The 18,096-nt window shown below is 41.6% G+C and overlaps 2 protein-coding genes across 3 annotated transcripts in view; one reads left to right on the forward strand and one right to left on the reverse strand.

Annotated features, from left to right (window-relative positions):
- The window catches only part of rabep2 (rabaptin, RAB GTPase binding effector protein 2), a 10,931-nt gene extending 6,728 nt beyond the window's left edge, over positions 1-4,203 (forward strand). Inside the window, exons 6-12 of the mRNA XM_005750073.1 lie at positions 106-204; positions 522-635; positions 1,362-1,440; positions 1,552-1,563; positions 1,643-1,797; positions 1,964-2,080; positions 2,836-4,203. Of these exons, the coding sequence (XP_005750130.1) occupies positions 106-204; positions 522-635; positions 1,362-1,440; positions 1,552-1,563; positions 1,643-1,797; positions 1,964-2,080; positions 2,836-2,940 (681 nt within the window). The 3' untranslated portion in view covers positions 2,941-4,203. The remainder of the gene's footprint in view (positions 1-105; positions 205-521; positions 636-1,361; positions 1,441-1,551; positions 1,564-1,642; positions 1,798-1,963; positions 2,081-2,835) is intronic.
- An 860-nt stretch (positions 4,204-5,063) lies between these two features.
- Positions 5,064-17,936, reverse strand: atp2a1 (ATPase sarcoplasmic/endoplasmic reticulum Ca2+ transporting 1). 2 transcript variants are annotated; one of them, XM_013915164.1, is made up of 21 exons: positions 17,801-17,936; positions 17,125-17,205; positions 16,949-17,034; positions 13,911-14,066; positions 13,639-13,780; positions 12,302-12,468; positions 12,124-12,212; positions 11,939-12,041; positions 11,716-11,847; positions 10,448-10,573; positions 10,106-10,324; positions 9,875-9,986; positions 9,557-9,780; positions 9,241-9,461; positions 8,923-9,125; positions 8,683-8,768; positions 8,377-8,510; positions 7,042-7,159; positions 6,707-6,824; positions 6,206-6,253; positions 5,064-5,357 (listed from the first exon to the last, which is right to left on the reverse strand). In XM_013915164.1, the coding sequence occupies exons 1-20, from the start codon at positions 17,886-17,888 to the stop codon at positions 6,249-6,251; spliced, it is 2,610 nt and encodes an 869-aa protein (XP_013770618.1). In that variant the 5' UTR covers positions 17,889-17,936; the 3' UTR covers positions 5,064-5,357; positions 6,206-6,248. The 2 variants fall into 2 exon arrangements, with proteins under 2 accessions (XP_013770618.1, XP_013770617.1); XM_013915163.1 differs by lacking the exon at positions 6,206-6,253.
- Positions 17,937-18,096: the final 160 nt, after the last annotated feature.

The following is an 18,096-nucleotide window of genomic DNA, read 5'->3' on the forward strand; positions in this document are numbered from 1 at the left end:
TTTGAGAGAAGTAACTAGTAATGTAACTAAGTTACTATTTTAAAGTAACTTACCCAACACTGTCTATATGTGCATTAACGAGTGTATGTATATGTGTGATCTTAGGTATCAACGCTCCAGTCTCAGGTCCAGGCTTCAGAGTCTCTCCTCCAGGATTTGCAGAAATCTTTCAGCCAGTCACAGAATGCAGTCCAGAGCCGGCTGGTGAGTAACATGAAACACTCAAACAACATATAGTGAGCTGTAGATTTGCTGTTAGGTTGGTTTGGTCAACTTTTAACAGACCCAGGCGAGCTTTTTCCCTTTGTTTACAGTATTACACACTCAGCTACATATTTACTAAACAGAAATTAACTGGCAGCGTTCATTTCCATAAACAACTCAAGTGTACGATGACTCAATCATCAATCACACTCTAGACTCCAGTGCTTGTTTGTACCATTACCCATGAAGCGATGTGAATGTTATTAGGATGGCAGGTTCAAACTTACATTTGTTTGTTTGCTTTGCTTTTGGTCCAGGCGGAGTTGTCCCTTTCTCAGAGGAAGATGTGCAATGAGCTTTCCAGACTGAAAGGAGAAGAGGTTGAGGAGGATGTACCAGACACCGGCTCATCCTTCTCAGCAGCACTACATGTACAGTCTTTGAGTTTTTATTGCTTAGTTTGCTGCAGCAAGCAACACTTGAAACTCGATGATGTTTTTATTTTTAAACGTGAAATTCAGCACAGACAGTGAAATATTTTTAGGACGTTTATGGCATTTTACACATTGTCAGAGAGCGAGAATGGAAACTCTCGAGAAGCTTGTCTGTCTGTTTGGAGTTCCTCTTTGTGAAGTAGTGGCTTTCCTTATTTAGCGTAGTTGTGGCAGATCACTGGAAATATTTCAGACCTCTCACTTTGTCAAAGGAGCTTGCAAAGAAAAGCGTCTGGACTTCTTTAAGTTACTTGAAGACGTTTCACCTCTCATCCGAGAAGCTTCTTCAGTTCTAAGGTCAAATGGTGGAGAGTCCCAGATATAAACCTAGTGGGAGAATCCCCCCACAGAGGGACAAAAGGACCCCCCTGTGCCTCTGTGGGGGGATTCTCCCACTAGGTTTATATCTGGGACTCTCCACCATTTGACCTGGATGACTGAGAACCTTCACAGACAGACCTCTCACTTTCACTTCCGGCATTTTAAGATTGTAGAGAGAAGTTTAATTTTCTGGCAGAATAATAACTGTGTTTGTTTAATGTGTATAATTAGCAGAGGTGGTGGTCAGGTTGTATGTGTGCTAGCCCGTATGCATTAAGACGTTTAATGTTTGCTTTTTGATGGCGTCAGTGTGACTTCATTTTTTAAAACTCTAACCTGCAGGGGGCGCACTGTGAAGAGCGCCTTCGCATTGAGATAGTCAACCTGAGGGAGCAGCTGGACACACGGACAGAGGAGAGCGGTCTGTGGATTATTTTATTACCTGTTGAATCTGCTGTGTTGCCTTTCTTGTACTTAAAGTTTTTTTTCCATTCTCCATCTGCTTCCTTCTACTTGAAACTGATGTCATCAGAAGTTTTAGAGGGTGAGTGACCAGCTTATAGCTTTAGATTAGTAGGTATTTGTATTTGTATTTTATTATACGTATTTTTTTTAATGTGCAGTGCAGTTTTCCAGTCTGAAGACCGAGACAGAGAAGATCCACGCTCAGAGGGAGCAGTTGCAGGCTGAGCTGCTGGCGTGCCGCACTGAACTGGAAGCCCTCCGGGTGGCGCTCTCTCATGTGCAAAGCACCAACAAGATCCTCAGCAGTGAGAAAGTAATTGCAGCCTGCTTTTAGATCTATAAGCTTTGTTGTTCTTTTGGTGGTTTGTTTTCATTTTCAGCATTCACCATTAGGAGCTTCCTTTTTTTTTTTTAAGTTGAGAAATATTAAAGTCAAACAAACAGGGATTTCATGTAACTGTTATTTCTGTGTTTGTCAGGCAACTCTGAACCAGCAGTGTCTGGAACTGCGGAGCCAGGTGATCAGCCTGCGCTCTCAGGTCGACACCAGCCAGGCTGTGCAGCGAGACTTCGTTGAGCTCTCCCAGTCACTGCAGGTAAGAAACAACCATCAGTGGTCAGCTTAATCTGCCAGGATCAGTTGGGGAGGGAGACGGGACAAAAAAACCACACTGTGGCGGAGAACCAGAGATGAATAATAACTAATGATTACATGCAGAGATGTGTATAAACGGAGCGTGAAAAAGGTGAGTGAAGAAGAAACACTGTGCACAGTGCATCATGGGAAGCCCCCAGCAGCCTAGAAATTTTGCAGCAAAACTAAAAGAATGCTGAGAGTCACCTGATCCAGCCCTAACTGTATGTAGAGAGGATTTAAAATCAATTCTGGATTTAACAGTGAGCCAATGAAGAGAAGCCAGTTTGGGCAAAGGACTCCCTTTCTAGTTCCTTTCAGTACTTTTGCTGCAGTGTTTTGGATCAGTCATAGCCTTTTCAGGATTTTCTTTTAAAGGACATCCTGATAATAATGAATTGCAGTAGTCCAGCCTTGAAGTAATAAATGCATAAACTAGTTTTTCAGCGTCACTCTGGGACAAGATGTTTCTAGTTTTAGAGATATTGTACAGATGCACGAAAGCAGTGTTACATATTTGTTTAAGCGCACTGAAGGACATCCTGGTCAAAAAGTGCTTCCTCACAGTGTAACCGGAGGCTGATGAATTATCTGGTTAGACACCATGTTTCTGTGGTGATCTGTCTTATCTAAGAATAACAGGAAAACTGTTTACATCAGGATGCTGCACATCATCGACTTGCTGATTTTTATCTGCCTACTTATCTCCCCTTTAAGGTGAAGCTGGAGTTAATTCGGCAGGCAGAGAGTCTGGAGCAAGTCAAGGAAATCCTGGAAGAGGGACATGGTGAAGATAACTCCCCACCTGTGGATACCCCTTGAAATGCATTGGAACCAAAGAGATGAAACATCCCAAGAGTGACCAAGAAAGCTAACCATGGCTACATGAAACACAGAAGATCTGATGGAGTGACTGCTGGAACGATGCTGCTAGCACTCATGCTGCAACACTGGAAATACTCCTAAACGGAAACATTAGGTCTCGGGGAGGTTGGATTGGTGTCAATGAAGGAAAGTGGTGCTTAATGACCAAAGCAAAGTCTTCTCACACTCGCTCATGGTTTTTCTTTTTTTCCTTACGTCTAGTAACACATTTATTCCTGTACAAAGACATTTGTAAATATTCTGTGTTTGTATATCTGACACGACTCCAGGGAAACACTCAGGGGTCCAACACTATCAGTGATTAATATGCAACTTATCAATATTTTTGCATCTCTGTGAATAAGGACCTCTCTTGGCAGTGGATCGGGTGCAATAATGAACTGACGCCACTAAATCTGCAGCATTTAGATGTGACTTTTAATACTTATAAGGATGAATTTGCTCAGCGTTAACATTCCTGTTTTCACTAAAACCACATTAGCTTTTAGACTCAACATTCTGGGTTTTATGATTAGGAGAGTGTCAGTAAAGAAATATTAACGTGTAACTTTGACCATTTTATTTGGTGCGACTGCACATTAGAAACTGATGGCAGGTTGTCACATCTTTAACATTTAAGTTTATAATTAAATCATGTGGTTGAGTTTCTTAACCCTTGGCTTCAGAGCAAGTTTACCGGAAACTGAATGATGCATATCAACTTGTTACACAGTGTAACTGCACACAATGCAGTAGGTTAGGATTTAAAATGTGATTTAATGTATTTGGAAGTTGTTGCTGCTCTTGAAATTGAAGCTAAACCTTCATCTCTACAGGAAAATCCCAGATACTCCAACAAAGATCAGATAATACTGTGACTTGTTTTATTGTATTAATGACAGCACAGCCAGAGTCAGAGCCCAGTCTCTATCCTACACTTACACTTAATCAGATAACTATGTAAACCATCTGTGTATTTTAAAACTGTGGAGTATTACCTGACAATGATTACACTTCCTTGAACTGGATATTTGGTTACTCGAACATCCTGGCTGTGCCGGAAGCCCTTTGCTCCTAAATGTTAAGTCAGCAGGTTTCCCAGATTGATGCCACCCTGTTGTCTTTTAAACACTGACCACATTATTATTTCTGTTGTGCTTTATAACAACCTGTGCAAAAAATAAATGTCGCCACTGGGAAGCGAGGCATGTCCTAAAGCTACCAGAGTGCTTGGCTGTCTGTACCTTTTACATCGCGGGCCACATACAGCCCACTTAGATCTTACTGCAAGTGTGCCGGACCAGTGTGAAGACTTTTAACTACACATTTATTCCCTGAGATATCTTAAGATTCTTTTCAATTCTATTTTATTTATATAGCACTGAGTCACGACAACGGTCACCTCAAGGGCCTTTGTATTAAAATGTATTAAGTAAAGTGCAATTTTAAGAAATGCTGCTGTAGTCAAACAGATCTCTGAGCTTAGATTTCTAGAAATAAAAGTACAAAATTACAAGAAAACATTCTGATAGCTCATTGCTCAGACTGTCCTGTAATTATAAATCCGAAATCCATCCATCTTATTCTACTTATTCCGAACTGGGTTGTAGGAACGGCAGCCTAAGCAGAGAAGGCCAGACCTCCCTCTCCCCAGCGACCTCCAGGCTCATCCATTCATTCAGTCCCTATGAAGGGAACCAAATCGAGGACATCAATGTAGCCAGCCCAACATAGGGTTACCGGAGACCATTCTGAAGTGTACTTTGACGGTGGGAGGTCTTTACCAGCAGGAGAAGCTGTAAAACTTGTGAAAATACAGTTAAAAGTCCAGAATTCACACAGTCTTTCACCTTCTCCAAAGCTGTGCTCTAGGCTGGATTGGAGTCATGTGGAACCTGAATTCTGCATATTTTGCAGGGGAATGAAGTGACAGATCTCAGTAAATAATATAGAGGGAGTATTTTTGTAATGATCCAAAGTCTGCTCAAAATGGGTGAAATAGCCCTTTAAAGCCATAATCTTGTGTTGCTCGTCTACTAAGAGTAATATTTCAAAAAAGATGGTATTCAGAAAACTGACGGTTACTTTAATACACATCTTTATTCTTTAAGAATAAAATCAACACAATAGTTTTAATAATTCTTTCACTATATATTATTTTCAGTACATACACAGACAAAAATAGTTTTCAGCTTTTTTTCGGTGTATCATCAGATGGCTTATATGTTTGTATTCGTGCCACTCTGGGTTTTTGATCAAGTGACATGTTGCACGCTCTCATTCAGTTGGAGCGCTCAGCCTTTCTCTCCATCCTCTGTGTCTCGGTGCCTCTCTGCTTCAGCCACTCTCCGCTTCTCTTCACCTCTAGACTTTGCCTGGAGGGACCAAACAAAGGCTTGTTTGGTATAATGTAAAGGCATCGGGGATAAATGGGTGTATTTAAAGTTTTTAAAAAAAGGCCAATGGTTGAAGCTAGCTCGAGGTCAAAAGTTGGACATTGTGAGAAATAAGGCAATTTGCTTTGTTTCCTGGAGTAAACTAAAATCCAGCAGTTAACTCTTGCACATATGTTCTGTGGATTAATGGAGACTGTTTAATGGTTTTAAAGAAAAGCTTGTAGCGGGGTCTTTTCTGCTTAAGGGCAAGAAAATTGCTGTCGTAGTTATGTTTAAGTTTGAGTGTAGATGAAATAGGATTGAGCCAGAATTGCTGTTTCTCACGCAAACAGTCTGCCTGTGATCTCTGATGATGCACATATGTGCGCTTAATTTTCTCACAGTGCACTGCTTTATTCCTCAAATATGCAACTTGCTTTTTAGCTTGTGTGTAAGCAATAGCCAAAAACTAACTTTTCTTTTTAAAAATCACAACAACGAGGACTGATCTGAGAAGTATTCAGTATAATGCTTTAATGTTCGCATTATGCTTTACCTTTTTAGCATAAATGCAAAAAACTCTGATTGCAGGAGAATGCACGGTCAGAGCATGCCACATGTGCTAACCTGGATTTTACTATTTTTTTGTGTTAATCTAAAAGCCACTTAAAGCAATACGTTTAGCTTGCAGCGACAGCTTCCAGCTGTAAACACAAATCATGCATTAAAATTTGATTTCATGGCAAATGCAGCTTCACTCTGGGTCCACAGACATTAGCCCAGAAAGTCTTTTAAGTCTTGCAAGATGCAGCGTGCTTAAACCTTTAGCTGGAGTCAGAGGGGAGTACCTTGTTTTGTTACAGGGGTATGGAGGAGGAGGGGGGAAGAGGTTTAGGCTGGATTGTCATCCAAGGAGAGGAAGATTAGGTAAAAGTCATCAGAGGAAATAGAGATTAGAGGGAAAAGGGTGGGAGACATCGCCATGGATTAAAAAAAAAAAAAAAGAGGGAACAGGTTAAATGTTAAAATACATTTAATTGGGAGGAAAATTATTCTGCAACCATCCCTCCTAATTTCACTTTTGTTCATTAAAAAGGGAAAATACAGGAGAATGTAGCTATTCCCAGTTTCTGGCTACGGTGTGTTGCAGCATCATGTTTATGTTTCATTCATAGATTTAATCTGATCTGCAGTAATTAATGTGCAACATGATCATTTTTAAATTACAAACAGCTGTCCCGTGAGACTAATACTGGGCATTTCCTGGATCATGAATATTTCCAAATATTTGTTACCCTGCGTGTAAAGGAGGCAGAAAAATGGAACAGCGTTTGTCAACCAGGTCTTACCGTCCAGATATGTGCGAGCCACAAATTTAAGAAGCTCATCAAGAAGGATGACTGGGATGGAAAGCTTCAGCACGATCATCCACTGCTCCACGTTCAAGTGAGTGAGCTTGAAGATCATCTGTGAATCAGCAGTGGCATGTTAAAACTACTGAACGCCACTAAGCTGGAGCTTATTTATCTGTCAAACCTGAAATACATGTGTTTCTTCTTCAGTGCTGTAGTTTCTCTCAGTTATATGTGCAACTAGCATTTAAGGAATGAAACTGGGAGAGAGGAAATGTGTGTGTAGAGATATAAATGGAGATGTGTGCTGTGTTGCATGAGGCCAGACTCACGGGCAGGGGGTCGATGTAGATGATCATGAAGTGAAGGGACATGGAGAGGCTCATGGCAGCCACCAACCAGCCGTTGCTCCAGGGGGGCATGCGCACCAGAGACTGGTTCTCAGACAAGCTGGTGTAGAGGGAGCAGGGACGTGGGGGAGGATAGGAGGAAGGCAGAGCGGATGGGGTACGTTAATGCAGACTGAAAATGTAAAAGGGCGTGAAAAAGTGTATGTGTGGAGGCGACTGCATAGTAATGTGTTTGCAAAGTGCTTCATTGTCTCCTTATTATAACTACGGGAGCTACGACACAGCTTTCATGTTTGGAAAAGGTCAAAATGAATGAAGCCTTTATTTGTCACTTGCAGTTGCCTGCAGCGAAATTGGACCTTTTCCAAAATGAACCCGTCAGCTTCTATTTTTCTTTTTTAAAGTGGACCTCATTTGAATTTTACCTCTGTGACAGTTTAGTCAGTGCTCAATCCTTTAAGAGTAGCTGATGGAAATATTTTTTATATACACTAAAAATGGAAAAGAGTTGACTGAAGGTTTAATTTGACCTCTTTTTTTTATGTTACAGTTACATGTTTCAGATCATCAAACAAATGTTAATATTATACAAAGATAACATGAATAAATACTGCAGGACTCCCTTTCCCGCAGTTCTTTAGATGTGGTTCTGGGTCATTATTTCACTCTTGCAGTAATTTTAGTTGGCTGGTCACTCCGGAAAAGGTTCATAATAAATTTTCTTTATTTGTAGATAATGGCACTCGCTACTACTCAGCTACCATAAATTATCGTAACTTATTCGGATAGCCACACTGTTTTTATAATTTGGATCAATTTGCACATAATCTGTGCACCACCACAGTGGGTTTAAGCCCAAACAAACAATCCTGACATTTAAAATGATGGCAGTTTGTCAGTTTAATTTTGAGCATCTGTAAATAGGAGATTATATATAATTCAAGAAGAAGAAGAAACTTTTAAGCGCCTTTAATTCCAAGGAGGTTGCCACAGCAGATAACTCTGCTTATTTGATCAGGCAGATTTTTACATCGGATACCCTCTGAGGGATTTGTATCTTCTCCTGGGATTGAACCGGGGATCTTTTGCTTGTTGGATGAATGAATAGTTAATGCCACATTTTTGTGCTTGAATTAAAACTGAACATCTTCACTTCAATAACATCCAAACTATTTGGTTTGGAATCCACTGTTATGGTTACAAAGGCAAAACTACAAAATGTCCAAACATTTAATGAACTGGTGGCACATTTGACTACATCATAGTTTTCAGGTGGATGCACCCACAATGCCTTTCGGGTTCACGGTGTAGTCAGACCTGTTCAGAGCGTTGCACATCTCAATGGTGACCAGTACAGACAGAGCCATGGTCATTGGTGGAGCAGACTCAAATACCTCACAGTGGACACCATCAAAGTCCTCGTTGTCCTCACTGCACTGCATGAAGTGAGACTGATGGAGAGAAACAAACATAAATTGCCTTTTTTAAAAACTATTTCGGCAGCGCTTTTGAAAGAGGCTGAGATGGTTCTTTATGTTTGAAAAGATCAGCTGTAATTTTACACGAGGAGTCTCAGGAGTATTTTAGAAGAAAAGTTCTCAAATAAGATGATTTGATACTAACCAGCTGGTGGAAGGTGACCATTGGACCATCATCACTGTACAAGAACCACCAGGCAGCTGCTGCCACTGTTGCAGCTCCAACATAGCCTGGAAGAAGTATTACAAAACATATGCCCATGAAAACTATGAGTCGACATTTAAAGTCTTGAAGATGATTGGTGTGTTATGCCATGTTGCGATAAATCCTTGAAAAACTCTACTGAAGGAAGCTGCTGGTCGCGTCTGCAGTATCAGTATATACCTCCAATGGCCAGATATCTAAAGAAGAGCCAGCCAGAGATGAGGGGTTCTTTGGGGGAGCGGGGGGGTTTGCCCATGATGTCCAGGTCAGGCGGGTTGAAGCCCAGTGCGGTGGCAGGCAGACCGTCAGTCACGAGGTTGACCCAAAGAAGCTGGACGGGGATCAGAGCCTCAGGAAGACCGAGTGCAGCAGTCAGGAAGATACTGAAGAGGTGAAAAAAAGAAGTCAATCTTTCGCCTAGTTTTAAGTTCTTTCTTATGCAGGACAAAAACTCACGTTGAACTTAAGTGTCAGTTAAGTGAAGCGTAATGCGCTCACCAGACGACCTCGCCCACATTCGAGGAGATGAGGTAGCGGATGAACTGCTTCATGTTGTTGTAAATGGCTCTGCCCTCCTCAACAGCAGACACAATGGAAGAGAAGTTGTCGTCAGCCAGGACCATCTCAGAGGCAGACTTGGCAACGGCAGTGCCAGAGCCCATGGCGATGCCAATCTCCGCCTTCTTCAAGGCGGGGGCATCGTTCACTCCATCACCAGTCTGGGTGATGGGTCGAGGTGAAATGGGAGGAACAGCATGTTAAACTTGTCACATCAAGCACAATAAACTCAAAGGTTCATTTCTTTTCTCCTCACCATGGCTGTAATCTCATCAAAGCCTTGTAGGAACTCTACAATCTTAGACTTGTGGGCTGGTTCAACTCTGGCGAAGCAGCAAGCCTTTCGAACGGCCTTCTTCTGGTCATATGGAGCGAGGTCATCAAACTCACGGCCGGTGAAGGCCTTGCCTGTGACATCCTCATCCTCAGTGAAGATGCCAATGCGGCGGCAGATGGCCACAGCCGTACCTTTGTTGTCACCTGGAGTGGTCGGGTTGGGGGGCAGAAAAGGTCAATCTTTGCTCGATTTCTTTTAAAATTAGACTGCTGATCTGCATCTGATATGTATACTGACCAGTGATCATGATGACACGGATACCGGCGGCCTTGCACAACTCAATGGAGCTCATGACTTCTTTCCGAGGAGGGTCAAGCATACCAACGCAGCCAACAAAGGTCAGGTCCGTCTGGGGATAAGAAAGAAAGGTTTGAGCTATGTCTGAGCTACAGCTGAGCAAGAAATGAAATGCTCAAGTCTTCCATTAGGGACTACAGTGACTTCATGTTTTTGTTTTCACTCTCCAACCTCGTAGTCTGCAAACTTTGTTGAGTCCTCCAAGTTCATCTCCTCCTTCCTCAGAGGTGTGTCACATGTGGCCAGGGCCAAACAGCGGAGGGTGTCGCGTCCGGTGCCCCATTCCTTGATGACTGACATGATGTGGTCTTTCACCGGGCCAGTCAGCGGTACACGGTTAGTACCCACACGAACATAAGTGCAGCGGTCAATAACTCCCTCTGGAGCACCCTGAAGACAGGAAATGCAATCATTCGTTTGTGATTCTTAAACATCAAATTGTCTCTTTTGGAGCTTTTTCAGAACAACTTTTTCAAGTATTATTTTCATCTTTGGCTCATGTTCCACACTCACTTTGACAAACATCTTGTTTCCCACAGGTGCTTTGGCCGACTTAGCAGGACAGCAGTAGACTGACATGGACTTTCTGTCTCTGGAGAACTCCAGGGTGAACTCCTTTCTCATCAGATGCTTGATAACCTGTCAGAAAGTGAAGGGAGGAAGGTGAACTGGAGAAACCTCAAACCAGGCCCTGCATATTACACATAAACATTTTAAATATTGCACCTGCCATACAGTTGTTGCTTTTTTTCTGGCTATCTGGGAGCTTTTATGTATCAGAATATAATAAAAAGTTAACTGGTCCCAATCCTAAAATGATTTAAACTCAACGTCAGATGAAAAACGACACAGCGCTTAGTGTCATTATCTGTGTCACTTTTACGTAGTGTCATTATAATAAAACCCAAGCCAAAAATAACTGTGGGTACTCTTTCATCCTTTCTGAGGTCTGGACTTCGAATAGATAACTGTAACACCTTGATTCTGTTCTCTTTAAGTCTTTCTCTTGTTGATTTGCTGCAGTGCTTGAGGTCATTGTCCCATTGCACATCCCAGTCAATCTTTAGCTGTGACATTTGACTTTAGAATACTTTGGTACACAGAAAGTTCATGGTCAACTCAGTGACTACGAGGTGCCCAGGTGCTATGCCTGCAAAATGAGCCAAAATCATAACTCCTCCACCATGGTGCTGACAGTTGGTTTGAGGTCTTTGAGCTGATATGCTGTGTTTAGTTTTCAGCAGATGTGATGCAGTGCATTACAGCCAGACTTCTCCACAGTGGTCTCATATGTTCAGAGGACATTGTTCCAGAAGTCCAAATCCACTATTCTCAAGATCATTGCCGATGTGTTTCCTCCTTGAAAATTTGTAAAGACACGCCTCAATGCTCCAAAACTGCCAAAACTGCTGCTTTTAAAGAGGTGCTCACATTTCCTGATGATCAGTTAATCAGGTGCATTTGATTAGCAGCACCTGGCTGTCCCTGACCATCTTGATTCCCATGGAAGCAGTAAGGGTATGCTTAGTTATTCACATACTGCTTCTGCATTTTTATTATCCTGCTAAGGCCCAGACATCATCATACTTTAAGTTGATATGGGAAACTTGTTAGCTCATTTATGTGTTCATATTTCATGCTGCAACATGGCAAACCAATATATTTAATTTCAATATTGACTCACTTTTTTTTACTTTTAAAGCAAATGTCATGTAGGTTAGTAGGCTGACTCTATAAAGAGTAACTTGCTACATACTGTATCAGATATTTGACAGACTTACGGAACAGCAAGCGTTTGCCCTCTCCACCTTGGACAGGCTGCGCACTTCAGTGTTGAACACATTCATCTTCTCCACCAAACAGCACAGGGCCGTCTCAGTGGCCTCACCCACCTTCTCATAAATGCCCTTGGACTGCATCAACGAGACAAGGAGTTCATTAAAAATTGCTAAGTGCATTTTAATAAGGCTGTTCAGCGGAAGCATAAACTCCTCCTCCACAGACCTCGTTGTAGTCCAGAGAAGAATCATTGCACAGTGCACAAATAGTTGCCAGCTCAACCAATCCGTCATACTGTCCGCACTTCACAAACGCACCATTCTTTGTTCTGGTCAAAAGAGACACAACTCGTTAGTTTTGTTTGGTTTTTAGGCCGTTTATGGCAGTCGCGTGCTGATTCTGTCTCTTACACTTCTCCCTCTGGGGTGTACTTTGAGCCCGAAATGTCAAACTGACAGAGGGAAACGCTGTCGCCTTCAACTTTATCGATGACGAACATCTGCGTGGAAACATGGCAAAAAACGACATTTTATCAGATCTCCTTTTATTTGAATGAAAACGTGCGAAGGCTTATTTGTGTGTACCCACCTTGGTCACACACATCTGGTTGGTGGTGAGGGTGCCGGTCTTATCGGAGCAGATGACCGAGGTGCAGCCCAGGGTCTCCACAGAAGGCAGGCTTCTGACGATGGCGTTCTTCTTGGCCATACGACGTGTTCCCAGCGCGAGGCAAGTGGTGATGACAGCAGGCAGGCCTGTGACGAGCAGTGGGAGAGCTTAATCAGAGAAGCCCTGAACAAATTGAGCTGCTTTAAAACAAGAACGAGTTGAATGCTGGACAAAACTTGATTGAACTTTAGAGATGAGGACAAATGTTGGATTAAAAAACAGCTGGACTTCAGGGATTCTGCCACTTGGCAGGGTGACAACAGTGGGGGTCCCTGCACAGCCCTTAACACATCAGCTGGACCGCATCCAGAATACTGTGCTCTCCAATGCTACTCCTAAGGGAAGGGCTGGTATGAGTCATTCAGCACTCCGGCACATGGAGGGTGATCTGTGTTCACATTCTTGGCAAAAACAATGGTGTGGTCAAGGTCTGGAGATTGTCCAGTTTAGTGACATTATCGCAGCATCTATGTGTGCATATTATGTTGTTCTTTTGGCATCATCAGGTTGTGCTCTCCAGTTAACTTTGGCACAATTTACAGCTGACTGATGGGGAGAATGTCCCCATCATCAAAATGAGAATGTTCTTGCCTCACAAAGAAGATGGTATATGAAAGTTCAAATGTTTTACTAAGAGCTGAATTCAAGGAGGTTTTGTCTACACAAACTTTAATCTCACATTTTTATTTGCAGTTTAATAAAACTAGTGTGCAAATCAGAGATGTACTGGTCATCAGCTGCTTTCTGAGGAATACACCTGTTTCTGTCAGTTCTAATCTGGTCCTTAACTTTGAAAACTCAGCTTAAGAGGCTCATGGAGAGTCTCCAAAGCCTTCTGCACTGTCTGCTGGATAGGGAGTGGCAAGAACCGGCAATAGCCAAGGCAGCTTTATTTGGAAGGTTGTTAGTGTCTGATTCAGGGTCCTATTTCCAACCATTAAGATTGAACAACGCACTGGACTTTAAAGGGTTGGTAATTTGGAAATTTCCATCTAACGTCTTCATACAAGAAAAACTGAACTGAAATGAGCAAACTTGCTCTGAAAACTAATACATACTGATACATACATACGTTACGACGTCTTAATAAGAAGAACATGAATGAAGGTGTCTTATTTATTCCTTTTCATATGCAAAAAAGATTACTTAACAAAAACACTTTTGAACAGACTGGAAGCAGCATCGCAGATGAGCTACATGACGTGAATGTTTCATGTGGTTAAGCAATCAAATAGACGTTAATCCCGGGGGCTTACCTTCAGGAATAGCAGCCACAGCCAAAGCCACAGCAATCTTGAAATAATAGATAGCGCCACGGATCCAGGAGCCTCCATGGACGGGGTCATTGAAATGACCGATATTGATTATCCACACGGCCACACAAATCAGGGAGATGACCTGCAGGACAAGCAGCAATAGGGGGACGTGTATGACATTAGTTGTAATTTTCAGTCTCAAGCCAGCAATATTAAAATGTTTAAGACATGACATGAAATTAACTGTTGCAGACACTGCCCGTCTCACCCACCTTTGAGAGCTGCTCTCCAAACTCGTCCAGTTTCTGCTGCAGAGGGGTCTTCTCCTGCTCGGTGGCAGCCATCTGGTCGCGAATCTTGCCGATCTCGGTAGAGACACCAGTCGCAACAGCAATGCCAATGGCTTTACCGGCAGCAATGTTGGTGCCCTGAACAGAGATTCGAAAGAGAGTGACATGACGACTGGAAAGATGGATGGAAAATCTGGACCTGAAATACACAACTATGAGGCTGCCAGTGAACTCAGAAGTGATGACTGAAGGGTTAAACATAATGAGTGTGGTAACATTTTGTTTTGACACTACTCATCCTCATCATGAGGTCAAATATTTATTCTTTATTATAATTTGGTTTATTAATAACTTCAAAAGTGCAAATGATTTTTTTAACAACCTAAAATTAATTTTGTGTAGTGTTAATTACAAAGGGTACTTATCTTAACACAATCAGTTGGTGAATATATAAACAATACCATATAATTGCTAATGCTAATGCTAATGCAGAAATGCCTTAAACCTAGGGGGACTACTATGAGAAAACGGCGCTGCTGCTCACTTGATTGGTGACCTTTGTTAACATTTTCTTGATGAGTTAATGGTCTCAATCTGCGGGTTGCTTGTTCAGTATAATGTAGCAAAGAAAACTACGGTCCCATTCATAATAAAATAGACAACTAAGCAGGCTATGTTCTTTGTTCCCCACTCAAATCTAACCCTTTGTTAGTCTGCATTTAGTTTACCAGATATTCAGCAGAGTGTCCAGCTTTTCTGGTAACTAAATTTACTTTTACTTTTATTTTTATTTTTGCGGGTTTTTTTTCAGTTTGTAAAACTAGCATCCAAATAATTCTAAAAATGATTACCATATCCATGTTGCTAAACAAGCTAGCAGTACACCAGGGGTGGGCAATTCCAGGCCTCGAGGTCCGGTGTCCTGCAGGTTTTAGATCTCACCTTGGGTCAACACACCTGAATCACATGATTAGTTCGTTACCAGGCCTCTGGCGAACTTCAGGACATGTTGAGGAGCTAATTTAGCCATTTAAATCAGCTGTATTGGTTCAAGGACACGTCTAAAACCTGCAGGGACACCGGCCCTCGAGGCCTGGAGTTGCCCACCCCTGCAGTACACTGTAGCAATGTGTATTTATTGGTTCTACAGTCTCTTATAGATGAGAGTACATCCAATATCGGTAGATAGATATCTATAGAAGCTTCATGACAGCAATTAACAAACCTGCACATGTTTTTTGATTGATGTTATACATATAATTTTTGATACAACCTCTGGCTATGAAGAAAAAATATGTATTTCCCCAGTGATTGCTAGGGTTATGGTTGCGAGCAGATTGCAGTGATTACTTGTAGTTTGCATGGAAGACACCAACTTGTCTGCAAACACTTGCTAACTAGCTGAACGCTAGTGAAGCTTGAGAAACTGCAATGCAAATCGGACTATCTGCATTCAAAGTAAATGTTGTACCTCAGTGCTGCAGCCAACATTTTTTGAAAAGGCGCAACTTTTACACTGAAAGCAAATGGTCTCCACTTCTAATTTGTGTTACACTTTTCAGTTTCACTGCCGCTCAGAGTAGAGTCAGTGCAAACTATGAGCCTCTGTAGAAATCTGCTAGTGACCAAGAAGGGAAGGAAGTTACAAGGAAGTTTTGTATGGAGTATTCTCTGACCAGTTTTCACCAACGGGTTTTTGTGACTTTTCTATACTTTTTCCCCATCAAAAAATCTAAATACATTGCACAATACCTTTCAAAGTAACAAATTGCAAAAAATATGTTTTGATGTAGCAAATATGACGCAAATTAACCTCCTAGGACCTGGCGTCCGCATATGTGGACATCACATTTTGGGTTATTTAGACTAAAATACTCAATTTTGCTCTACATGGACTTACAAGGACATTATACTGCTACTGTTCTATCAAAATTTGAAATGATATCCTCATATGTAGCTCTTATTTTTCTTAAAAACAAAAATAAGGTAAAAAAAAAAGGGATAATTCTTTGCTATTACATTCGTCAGGCCCCAATATGCCCAAATATCAAAGAGAAATTAAAAATGCATGTCGTGGAAGAGTTTGGGTCTTAGGAGGTTAAAATTAATATATACAAATTAATATTGCATTTAAAAAAATTGCCACAAAGTTAAATAAACACTCAGTTGTGCTGGAAATTTGAATTTTCTGACAATTATTTCAGGGTTCAGGCTTTAAAGGATTAACAATCAATTTCAAGGCAACTGGCCTCAACCTACACATTTTCCTTAGCGGCCAGGAGTTGCTCAGTTTCTAGAGTGGACTCAAGTGACTATGTCCATTTTTTATATATAGCCAGCATGCTACCAGACTGATATTAGCTTGGTATTTTCTACAATGGCTGTATTTGAACGATTGTTAAATATAGTCTCTGGTAAAGTGTGTTAGCTAAAGTATAGCAGTGTATCAGTTTCTGTCACTTATAGTCATGAACCATGTTAGTGAATAAAGGATCTAATGCTACTGTAGTGATGTAATAAAATAACATCTTTACAAAAAGAAAATCTAAAGAAAATGTTTATCTTCCATTTATGATAGAGCAATAGACAGTGATTGGAAATTATCTTAAGTTTGGGACAGTTTTTGATGCAGACACAGTATCAAGACCCCTGCAGGTGTTGAATTAACTGAATCAGCCATTAATTTAATTACCTAGGTTCTTTTTTTTATTCTGAAATGTCAGAACTGGCTCACTAAGTAAGAGTTAATTGCTTAATACTTTTAAGCAGCACAGATCACGAAGTCAGCATGACGGTGATAATGAAGTGCCACCTGTGCTGACATCCAAAATGACGTCCAAAATTTCTCATCATTACACCTATGGTTTTCCCAACAATGACATGCAAAATGTCTGCTGTAATGGTTATTTTCATGGAATAATGAGGTCGAATTGGAAGTTAAATCAGTCAGCAGGTGGGTTTTGAGACGCCCGATGGAAATATAAAGGTCAAGGAGAGGAGAAAGCAGGAAAAAGACTCACAGAGAACAACATGTTCTTCTTGTCCTGGTTGACGGCTCGGGGGTCTGGGACTGGATCTGTGTGCTTGATCACGCTGACAGACTCACCTGCAGAGATGAGCGGTCAGGGAAGGCGACGGAAATTAGAAAAATTAATTAATTAATTTATTTATTCTTTGTCTGCGACAAAACACATACCGGTAAGAATGGACTGGTCCACACGCAGGGTTGTAGATTTGATGGAGATGATCCTGATATCAGCTGGCACTTTGTCACCAACTAGTGTTCACGTAACAAACACATACACAAAAGCAGGCCCTTCATTAACATTTGTTTCTTTAGTGATTTATTGGTTTGGCAGTATTACAGTGCAAAGACAATCTGACTGCAGTGTTACAGCTGGCTGGAGGAGGTGGGGAGGAAGGGGGGCTGGTTTTAGCACTCTGGATGGATAGTGTTGTTGTTGAAAACCGATACCACAGTAAGAGTCAGAGGGAGAGGGAGACCTTGGGGAGATCATGAAATGAAAAGAACAGGTGTACAGCAAACAGAGGGGAGAGACAGAGGAGTGAGTGCTTATACTCAAGCTTATTCCTTCACTCACCCCCCAACTCCTTTTTCTCTGTCACTGCCTTATAAGGGGCCATGTTGATTTTGAAGGACAGTCTTGTATTCACACACTTGCAAAGTTGAGAAGTTCAGATTTCAAACACTTGAATTTAAATGACACATTACAGACAAGGTTTTGGAATTCGACTAGAACAAGCTTATGTGTAGACTGCTTTGGGGAGTTAATCTCATCTTAATTCTGATCACATTTATGGATTTTCAGTGGCTGGATGGGCTTTGAATAAATGCAGCAGATAAAGCTTACCAGAGACCTCCACTACATCACCAGGAACGATCTCCCTGGCCTTGATTCTCTGCACGCTCTTCCTGTCTGCCCTATAAACTTTCCCCATTTCAGGCTCGTACTCCTTCAGGGCCTCGATGGCGCTCTCTGCATTGCGCTCCTGTTTCAAACGTGCACACAGAGCAAACACATAATCATTCCGGCTCCTTGATGTTCGAGTCCTTTGCATGATAGTTGTCACATGTGACATGTTAAAGGTCAGTTTTTAGATAGATAAAAAGGCTTTAATCAAAAGATCATTATTTTAAAAAGATGCT

Source organism: Pundamilia nyererei, unplaced genomic scaffold (genome assembly GCF_000239375.1).
Source record: "Pundamilia nyererei isolate P.nyererei 1_Seehausen unplaced genomic scaffold, PunNye1.0 scaffold00261, whole genome shotgun sequence".
NCBI lineage: Eukaryota > Metazoa > Chordata > Actinopteri > Cichliformes > Cichlidae > Pundamilia > Pundamilia nyererei.

Excerpts from the sequence above, each read along its gene's own strand:
- atp2a1 (XM_013915163.1), bottom strand. The coding sequence starts at position 17,888 with ATGGGGAAAGTTTATAGGGCAGACAGGAAGAGCGTGCAGAGAATCAAG. Across the intron at positions 12,042-12,123 it reads TACACCCCAGAGGGAGAAGT|AACAAAGAATGGTGCGTTTG; the intron begins GTAAGAGACAGA and ends TCTTTTGACCAG. Across the intron at positions 6,825-7,041 it reads TCTACATCGACCCCCTGCCC|ATGATCTTCAAGCTCACTCA; the intron begins GTGAGTCTGGCC and ends GCTGATTCACAG.